Genomic DNA, 9,930 nt, shown 5'->3' on the forward strand with positions numbered 1-9,930 from the left:
TCTTTGACTTTGAAGCCTTTAACCCAGAACCCAGCACACAGTTCTTCCTTGTACATTTGTTGGATGATATAAAATATCTTGTGGATGCATATGACATTTTTTCCAATACTGAAACCCATGCAATTGAGCTACTACTCTACCCTAGACTTTGATGCAGACTGACATCAGAGGTGCCCATGATCCTTGCCATTAGACCCACTACCTAAGGCCAGTTGTGGGACCCTGGGCTGTCCCTGAAGTCTTCACTGCCATTTGACAACATATCCTCCTAGCAATCTCCTCTCCACCAAAGACAGCAATGCATATCTCATGAAGTGACTAAGAGGATGTCATGAAACCATGAATGTCGAGTATGGCCCCTAGTTACCATTTTCATGATGTTCTTAGCAGTTTTATCTCCAAGTAGGCAAGGTTCTCTGTCTCCTTAGATGTCCATGCAGATCAGTTAGATTTTCCAGCCAAGATTCAAGGAAGAGATTACAGTTCAATTGTCTGTATTCTGAGAAGCTTTAAAGTCCACTCGCCAAGGACACTGAGGAAGGTAAAGATTTTATCGAAAGCTTTGTGTTTTTATCAGATCTGTTAGTGGCATAAAGGGGAAAACTAGGCATGTCAGAGCATATATATAACTAGGCGCTCCTGGTCACCACTACATGCTAAGAACCCGAACTTCCCTGAGTACTTGGAGCCAGGAAAGAAGCATGAAGTGGCTTGTGCTCCTCGGGCTGGTGGCCTTCTCAGACTGCATAGTCAAGTAAGTATGGGGACTGTAAGCTGCATCATCTTCCTTTCTCAGATTTTTCTTTTCATCTGATTATTCTTCCACCCATCAAGTTTAGATGGGAATGAATATTTTCCTGACAGTCTTAAAGTTCAACCCTTACTTATTGATAAGTACCTTGCTTTAGGAACTGTGGATCCCAAGGGTCTTGGTGTAGATTTGAATAGTTGCACAACTCTTGGGGTCCAGTCATGACCTATTGAAAATGCAACTCCTTACAACTGTTCAGTGCACAGTCTATGCAGATATCCTGTGGAATAGCACTTTTCTACATTTTATTCATCATGTCCTGTTTGTTCCCTGTCTACTTCAGTGTGTACATGTCTATGTCTGCATCTCTGTATCACTATCATTTACCTCTCCTTCTCTTTGGAAGTATCTGTGATTGTATTTCTCTCTGTGTTGTTTTCTTTTAATTTTTCATTTGACTCATCCTTCCTTCTTGAGCCTCTGAATTTCCCTTATTTATTCCCTATCTCCTGGATTCTTCTTTCAATTCCCTCTTCTCTTTCAACTTGGAGAATGATACACTGTTTTATGTACAGTTTTATATCTGACAAGCAGTGTGACCACAACAAACTCAGTAACCTCTTGCATTTCAAATTGCTCCCTTGTAAAAGAGCATAAGAGTCCCCCTTCTACCTCTTCCTTGAGGTTCTATGAGAAGGATACCATGGATGGCAACAGCAATGCTAATGCCTGTCATTGTTGAGACTTCCTATTTATCAGGTACCATATATCCATCACTTCACTTATCCCCAAGATATTCTATTTGGAGGGTTTGTATTGCTACATTCCGCCATTTTACCGAGGTGGAGACTGAGACTCCACATGGTCCTATGGCTTATCCCAGAGTGCAGAACAGCACCTGTAATCAAACCTCTCTTTGCCATGGTATATGCATAAAATTCTGATAATAATGTGCCTCATAAAAATGATTAGAGAATACACAGGGCCTTTACAATGACAGTTATACCTGAACACTGACAACTAATTGTAGCTTCTTCTTTGTTATCTTGGTCAAATGCTCGGTAAAGTATACCTCTAAGGAGAGTGAAGATCATGAGAAAAACCCGCAGTGAAAAAAATATGCTGAACAATTTCCTGAAGGAACACTCTTACAGACTGTACCAGACTTCTTCTCCTGGCTCAAATATAGCTACTCACCCCCTGAGAAACATCGAAGATGTGAGTATTGGGTGTGATGCTGCTCCACAGCGCCCGTGGTGCTCTAGCCTAGCACAGGAGCTCATATGGAAATCCCAGGTGGGATGTCAGGTTGGGGTTCCTACAGGAGGCAGAAACACTGGAAGACAGGGACCCCCCAGAGGAGAACACACTCTCATTCTCAACTGCTGGTCTTTGTGATTGGGCCTGGCAATTACCAGGTGACAGGTGAATATCCATTTCTGTGTCAAAGATGTGTCATTAGTTTGAGGGAGATTGTTCCTTCTGAAATAAGTGAGTCAGTCAGTTACAGATGAAGAATGAACCATCACTGATCAAATGGTAGAACCAATGGCAAAGCAACTGTGAATCCCCAGGCTGAGGAAATCAGTTTCCACAAAAGCAAGAACCACAGCTGTAATAAGATACTGAACCTGTATTCCGTGTAAAGCCATAAGTATCTAACACTGTGGTTACTGTTTTTAGAGTAGAAAAATGGATTATTTGTCTTTAAGGATACTCATGCTGGCCTGCGAGATAGGCATATTAGTAAATAGACATCAAATGAAAGGGTCAACTCTATGGTGTTGATTGGATGTGGTCTGAGTTTAGAGGGAGTGGCTGAGGTTGATCAAGAAGGACCTCCTGGAGAAGGGGGCGCTAAGGCTGGGTTGGCGGAGATTACAGAGCTTCTCAAATGAAGGCACCAGGACTTCCCTGGGTGTCTAGTGGTCCTGGAGGTCCAGTGGTTATGCCTCTGTGCTTCCAATGCAGGAGGTACCATTTCAACACCTGGTCATAGAGTCAATATCCTGCATACCATGCAGCACAGGAAAATATATCAAATGCAGGCACCTCTGTGACCAAAGTCAGTGAGCTGCACCATGGTTAGAAAGTGATCTCAAGAAATATGTGATATCCAGAGGGAGGCATGAGTATGGGAATATAGGATAGCCAGTTCTGCATTAATCCACTCACTCCTTATGCCTATAGATGTTCTATGTGGGTAACATCACCATTGGAACACCCCCTCAGGAATTCCAGGTTGTCTTTGATACAGGCTCATCTGACTTGTGGGTGCCCTCCATCCTTTGCACCAGCCCAAGCTGTTGTGAGTACAGACACCCCTTACCCAGACCATCTTTCCCTTGTCCTGTCACCCTGATTTGCACCCTTGGCACCTGATGACACTTATCTCTTTGTCTGCAGCCTCACACGTTATGTTCAGACATAATGAGTCTTCCACCTACCGGCATACCAATAAGACCTTCAGCATCAAATACTTTTCTGGGAGGATGAAGGGAGTTGTTGGTCGTGACACCGTTCGGGTAACAGTGTAACAAATGCTGAGACAGGACTGGCTATGGAGTGACCACTGCTTGCAAAACAGATGCAGGACCTTCTGGCAGGACCCTTCCTAGCCTAACTCCTGTAGATATTGGCCATCTTACCCACAGGATCCTGTCCCTGGGGAGGCAGTGCCCGTGGTGACACACGAGCACACAGATTAGCTAACCCACAGAGTGGCTTGAGATGGGGACTTGCAGCTTCTCTGCCCATGAGAACTTCAAGGTTCATTTTTCTGGGAGTGAGAAGAGGGGGAAAAGGCACCCGCTTTTATATTCTCCGACTGTTCCAGGCGCTTTCAGGTGGTAACTGGTTTAGTCCTGACAACCCCACACAGCAGTTTCTCTGACTAGCTCATGTGACATGAGGAAACTGAGGTGCAGACAGCAAGGGCCTTGCTGAGCACAAGCATGTGGTAAACAGTGGAGCTCGGCTGGCTTTTCAGGACTGAAGTTGCTGTGGGGTGTTTGGGGAAAGGATAAAACTGATCTGGGGACCCTCGGGGCAGTCAAGGGCTTCAGGTATCCAGACTGGGAAACTGGAGGCCTGAGAAGTTAGGGGGCCTGATAAATGAGTTCTCACTCTAGGGGGCCTTTGAGAGTCCAACAAAACTAAAGGCCTGCCTCCCCCAAAGTACTTGAGTAGTTCCTCCCTCTGTCTTTCTCTCTCATACACACTCACACAAAGACACACATATCCCCAAAAGTGAATCCCCAGGCAGTCATTTCATAGATCCCTGCAAGCAAGATTGTGTTTTCAGCTTCTGTCTTCCTGGACAGATGCAGAATCCACAGTACCTTACAGAGAAAGCAGTCCATTCCTGTCATTAGGTCACAGTGATGCCAAAGAGAAGACCACCTTGCTTTTGGCTCATTTTGTCCACAAGGGGGCACCAATGGGTCTTGGCCTGACTCTTGGTTGTCCCACCTGTACAGTAGCAATGAGGCCAATTTGACTCACTCAGGTGGTGTCTTTCAGAGAGGCAGATGTTTTAAAATTCATAGCCTCTCTCAAATGGAACCCAAATTCCCCTCCCAGTTTGGTCTAACTGTGTGAGGTCCACCGAAGACACAGCGCAGCCTCAATTCTTCTCTGAGGATGTAATGGCAATGCACCCCAGCTCAGTCCTAGCCCCACTTCATGTATCTGTAAGTGGGATCACTCTTCTCTCCCACAGATTGGGGACCTTGTAAGTACTGACCAGCCGTTTGGTTTAAGCGTGGAGCAATCCGGGTTTGAAGGAATGCCTTTAGATGGCATCTTGGGCTTGAACTACCCCAACATATCTTTCAGTGGAGGCATTCCCATCTTTGACAACCTGAAGAATCAAGGTGCCATTTCTGAGCCGGTTTTTGCCTTCTACTTGAGCAAGTAAGTCTGGGATGGACAATCAGTTTCTCCAAATTAGCTGTAATTTCGGTTGCATGAAATATATAGAACACTTGATAAAGAAATATCCTGAAAGATAATCTATCCCAAGGTAACTATGGCCCCAGGCCCCTACCTGGCTTCACCACCTGCTTTTAGAAATAACGATTTATTGGAACTTAACTCTGCTTCTGGGCTCAAGATCAATAACTTGGTCTAGGGGGATGAGTCAGGAGGAAGACTAATGAGAGGCAACAGGAAACAAGTGGAAGGAAAAGGCATTAGGATTTCCTTATGAATTTGATAAGGAAGGAGAAGGATGGTGGGTAGCTTTCCTTCCTCATTAGCATTTCACTGTGAGCCCAGTACCAGCTACCCAATTTGCAAAAGCCAGTGAAAAACGAAATTGTAGAACAGACACAAAAAGTGTAGGACCCTTGTTCAATAAACGTTAGGCATTTCAAGAAGGGAGAGCAGTTGTGAGGTCCCTTCTGAGTGTGGGGCCCTTTGGACAGTAGAGGTCACAGGCTAGTGGAGCCAACTCTGGGTGACCTGATCCCACACCTTTAGCACTCCCAGGCCTTGATTTTCCAGAAAAATGACAAAGTGGACAAGGGGAAAGCCAAAATGCTTCAGCACCCTGTCCTCTGAGGGTGTCTGAACTCTCAGGTCACAGGAGGTCCAGGGCATCTTCAGAAGATATAATGGGTAGAGCCCAGCCAGGTGACTCAGCTTCCAACCTCCTCTGTGCCACTCATTAGCGAGTAACCGACCTCAGTCTGGTTCTCAATCACTCCTAGCCTTGATTTCTGCATCCGTCAATGAGGACCTTATTAGGGCCTTGATGGGTGGAGAAGCAAAGCTCTCAGACAGTACTGTTGTTATCATCCTCCAAGGATCCCCCTGCTGTCGTCTCTCTACAGGAGCAAGCCGGAGGGCAGTGTGGTGATGTTTGGTGGGGTAGATAAGTCCTACTACCAGGGAGCGCTCAACTGGGTACCGTTGATCCAAGCGGGCGACTGGCGTGTCCACATGGACCGGTAAGCCTCTCCCTCTGAGCGGCAGCACAAGGGATGCTCCACATCTGTACATGGACACAGGCAGACACTCACAAATGGATTCTCAGACACATAGTCACACAAACATATTCACCACTCACAATGACACAGACACACAGACACATGGAAACACATAAGCAGACACATATACACATACACAGAGACACATATAAACATGCATAGCAAGTCAGAGACACAGAAGCACACACAGAGACACATACAAACAAACACACAAGCACATAGATACACAAACAGCCCATGAGTTCATAATCCCCAGGACTCCTGACCAGGGCTCTGACCAGGATTCTCACAGGGTCCAGAGAGGTCTGTGCAGCTGGGAGAGCCTTGCACCCATTGACCTGTGAGGTGGGGAGCATGGTCAGAGGACTCTGCATTGTGGTGAACAGGATCAGGGCGGATTTCACCAGCCTGGACAGCAGTATGATAAGATGACCAACTATCCATGGCTACCTTGGACCAAGGAAGTTCTCAGTACAGATAAGTCTCAGTTTACAAACACGGAAAGTCCTTAGCAAATGGGGGAAACTGGTCTCCTTATGGAGAAGCTACCCAGCAGTGGAGAGAGGTCGGCTGCAGTCATAAGACGTGAAAGCAAATAAAAAAGACACCCCACATCCCTGGGCACAGAGTGGTGCATGGGCTATAACTGAAAAAACCAGAAAGGTGGGATCCAGGAGTGACCTGAGGACAAGAGGCAATAACTGATAGGATTCTGTGTGATACCCTCAGAAAAAAGCTGACCTCTCTTTTGGAGTTTCCCTGGGCTAATCATGTATTTCCTGTCCAGGATCTCAGGGTCTGAGCTGGTTGTAGGAGCAATGATGGGAGACTCCCTCTCCCAGAGGAGCCCCTCTCTCCCTCCACTATGAGAATCTGCTGCCCCTGTGAATCTCCATCTTCACTCTGTGTTCCACCCATTATTTGTTCCCTACCAGATACAGCTCTCTAGATGTTCCTCATTATTTTCACAGTCTTCATTCACTCATGGAACAGATACACACTGGGCATCCACTGTGTGCCAGGCACTTCAGGGAGGCAGTGAGAATAAAACTCGCCCTCACATTTAAGAAGGCAGATGCACAGAAATGACACACACACTTAGTGAATTGTGACTTTGGTACATGCTAGTCGTGGGGAAGGGTCTACAGAGAGTGACAAAGACAGGAGACTGATAAACACTGCAGGAAAGACGTCCCTGAATCCATGACAATTAAGCTGGAATCTGGAAGATGAGAAGTCATTTGCTAGTCAAAGGGGAGGGGAGTCTTCCAGGAAGGAAGGCCAGCTTGTTTCAAGGTACAAAATATCCTGGTGTATTCAAATACTGCATTCAAGCATTTCAAGGGTGGTGCGGTGTCGAGAGCAGATGAAGAGAGTCAGGGCAAGAGACAAAGGGCTGTTTAGGAGACAGTCAGGAAGGGAGCAGCTCTGGGGAGACTCAGAGTGACCTCAGTGCCCTCTTTGTTCCACTGTTCTCTCAGCATCTCCATGGAAGGACAGACTGTTGCTTGTTATGGCGGCTGTCAGGCCCTTGTGGACACCGGGGCATCAGCGATCCTTGGCCCAAGAAAACTGGTCGAGAAGATCATGAGGTTCCTCGGTGCCAAGCCACGGGGTTCCGAGGTGAAAGTTCAAGCCCCAGGGTCACTCCCAGTATCCACACACAACAAAGATCTCCAGGGCCAACCTCTCTCCCTCTCTCTCTAACAGCACTATGTTTCCTGTTCTCTGGTCAATACCCTGCCCTCTATTGACTTCACCATCAAAGGCATCGACTACCCACTGCCAGCTCAAGCCTACGCCATCAAGGTGAGGGGACAATACTGAGAGTTGGTTCTCAAACTGAAGCTTGCAGGATCCCCTGGGCTGCTGCTGGGAGGAGGGCGCCCTCTGCAGGCCATGTCACACCATTGCAGATGCTTCTGAGCCTTGTGGCTGGGCCAGTGTCTCCCACAGAACCAATCACTTGAGAGTAAAGGGCCGTCTGGGACACTGATCATCCTGAAATAAATGTGGACACGCCACACCATGCTGGCATAGTGGGAGTCACAAGGCGAGGGGAACCCTGAGGCCGTCAGTCCTCAGAGAGCTTCAGTTCAATCTGAACGCTTAGGTGCATGAACATGAAAGTCAGCACTAGCAGTCCCTGAAATAGGCCAGGTTACAAGGTGAATGGCTGGGGACAATCCCAGTGTGATGTCCCATCATAAATTAACAGTCTCCTTTCCCTTCTCAAAGTTTTCCTGCTCTGGATGATAAATTACATGGTCAGCCTAGATCTTGGCTGCTTCTTCCCCTTGCTCTGGCCAGGTGCCGCCTTTGTGAATTGGGGTGCCTGACCCCTCTGTGGGGATGTTGGATACTAAGGTGAATAAAGGGTGCACAGTGACTGCTCAGCCCCGGCACAGGGTGGAGGCTTCATATCAGCCCCCTGTGGGAGTACAGAGCAGGCTAATGGGCTCAGAGAAGGCTTTGAGGAACAGAGGGAATTTCAGGAATTCTAAAACCACAAACTCATGGAGCCATATGGAGGGTTGCTTAGTTCTAGGCAACACTGCACTGGATTCCATGCAAATGGCATCCCAAGGTGCTCTGCACTGGGGCACTGGGGACTTACTAAGGGTGATGAGGGCTACTGACTGACCGGTGGGAATGGGAAACCAGAGTAAGTTACCCAGTCAAGCCTGGAGTGGCCAAAGAGGGTGAATGTGGGCTGAAGGAGGCTTCCCAGAGTTCCTGAGTTAAGTTTTCAAGAACGCGTTGTGGGCACTGCTGTATTTAAGATGGATAACCAACAGTGAGCTACTGTGTAGCACAGGGAACTCCACTCAGTTTTATGACAGCCTGGATGGGAGGGGTATTTTTGGGACCATGATACATAGATACATACAATTGAGTCCATTATTGTCCATCTGAAACTCAGAATATTGTTAATCAGCTATATTTGAATACAAAATAAAGTTTTTAAATAAAGTTTGGATTTTGGGGATGCCAGAGGAGAAGTGCATTCTCTGTAGAGAAAACAAGGAGCACGAGTCAGGAGGAAAGAAACAGGGAATGAGGAGAACCAGGGGCCACTATTGTTCTTTGCTAAAAATTGTATTGAAGTGTGGCTGATCTTCAGTGTTGCCTTAAGTTCTGCTGCACAGCAATGTGACTCAGTTATACACATAAAAATACATACTTTTTTTCTTATTCGCCTTCATGTGGTTTATCACTGGATATTGAATATAGTTCCTTACTCTCTACAGTAAGACTTTGTTGTTTATCATTCCACTGTTTCCTGAACTCCCAGTCCTCCACTCACCACACCCTTCCTCATGGCAGCCACACGGATGGGCCCTTTTTGGCTTTGGATGAACTCTCACATGCCCTGAAGCTCATAAAACCACTTGATACTCACCAAAAGAGGGAAATAAAACCAAGAACGCTGCTCCATCTGGATACTGGGGGGAGTCACTGATAAGGACTCAGTCTGATTGATGTGTGTCTCTGTTCCCCCAGGATTCTAGCGGCGACTGCTTTATCAACTTTGAAGCGAACTCACCGAGTGCATCTGCAGAGACCTGGATCCTGGGTGACGTCTTCCTGAGGCAGTACTTCTCGGTTTATGATCGAGGAAATGACAGGATTGGCCTGGCACAGGCAGTGTAAACGCTTGGAGTGATTCAAGAATCATTAAGGCCACTCCTAACACACACTCACTCACACTTAGGGCACTCCTGCCCAGGATGCTGATAAACTGCATTTGGTGGTCTACACACCCTATTCTCAGTAAAGAATAAAGGGTTTCACTCATAATGGTGCTGAAACAAGTGGGTGCCTCTCTGTTTGGGGCTGAAGGATCTAGAACCAAGTCTGAAACAAAATTGAGAGGAGCCCAACTCCAACTGGCTTCAAGGAAAAGGGAGACTCATTGAAATGATTCTGGGAATCCAGGACACAAGAATCAGAGCAAATACAAAGATTTCAGTGACTGGACCCAAGAAATCAGAAGTCGTCAGTTCTCTCTTTCTCACCCTCGCTCTTTCCCTTCCCTCTTCTTTGATGATCTTAGCTGACAACTTTCTTCCTTAAGGCTTCTACACCTAGTGAGGGAGTCCAAGCTACCTGTCCTAGGGTTTTATATCCCCAAGGCACCACCTAGTAAGGAAAGAAGCTCAGAGATATTAGAGTTCAATGGGTCTC

At 46.8% G+C, this 9,930-nt stretch overlaps 1 protein-coding gene across 1 annotated transcript; it reads left to right on the top strand.

The window, feature by feature from the left end:
- The first annotated feature begins 653 nt into the window (after positions 1 to 653).
- On the top strand, positions 654 to 9,396 carry LOC133066340 (pregnancy-associated glycoprotein 1-like). Its single transcript, XM_061157328.1, has 9 exons — positions 654 to 754; positions 1,819 to 1,969; positions 2,942 to 3,059; positions 3,158 to 3,276; positions 4,473 to 4,666; positions 5,587 to 5,703; positions 7,224 to 7,365; positions 7,453 to 7,551; positions 9,247 to 9,396. Exons 1-9 carry the CDS (start codon positions 654 to 656, stop codon positions 9,394 to 9,396), a joined length of 1,191 nt encoding a protein of 396 aa, XP_061013311.1.
- Positions 9,397 to 9,930: the final 534 nt, after the last annotated feature.

This window comes from Dama dama, chromosome 2, assembly GCF_033118175.1.
Source record: "Dama dama isolate Ldn47 chromosome 2, ASM3311817v1, whole genome shotgun sequence".
Taxonomy (NCBI): Eukaryota; Metazoa; Chordata; class Mammalia; order Artiodactyla; family Cervidae; genus Dama; species Dama dama.

Coding starts and splice junctions, on each gene's coding strand:
- LOC133066340 (XM_061157328.1), top strand. CDS start 654: ATGCTAAGAACCCGAACTTCCCTGAGTACTTGGAGCCAGGAAAGAAGC. Junction 3,277..4,472: donor TTGGTCGTGACACCGTTCGG/GTAACAGTGTAA, acceptor TCTCTCCCACAG/ATTGGGGACCTTGTAAGTAC. Junction 7,366..7,452: donor CCAAGCCACGGGGTTCCGAG/GTGAAAGTTCAA, acceptor TCTCTCTAACAG/CACTATGTTTCCTGTTCTCT.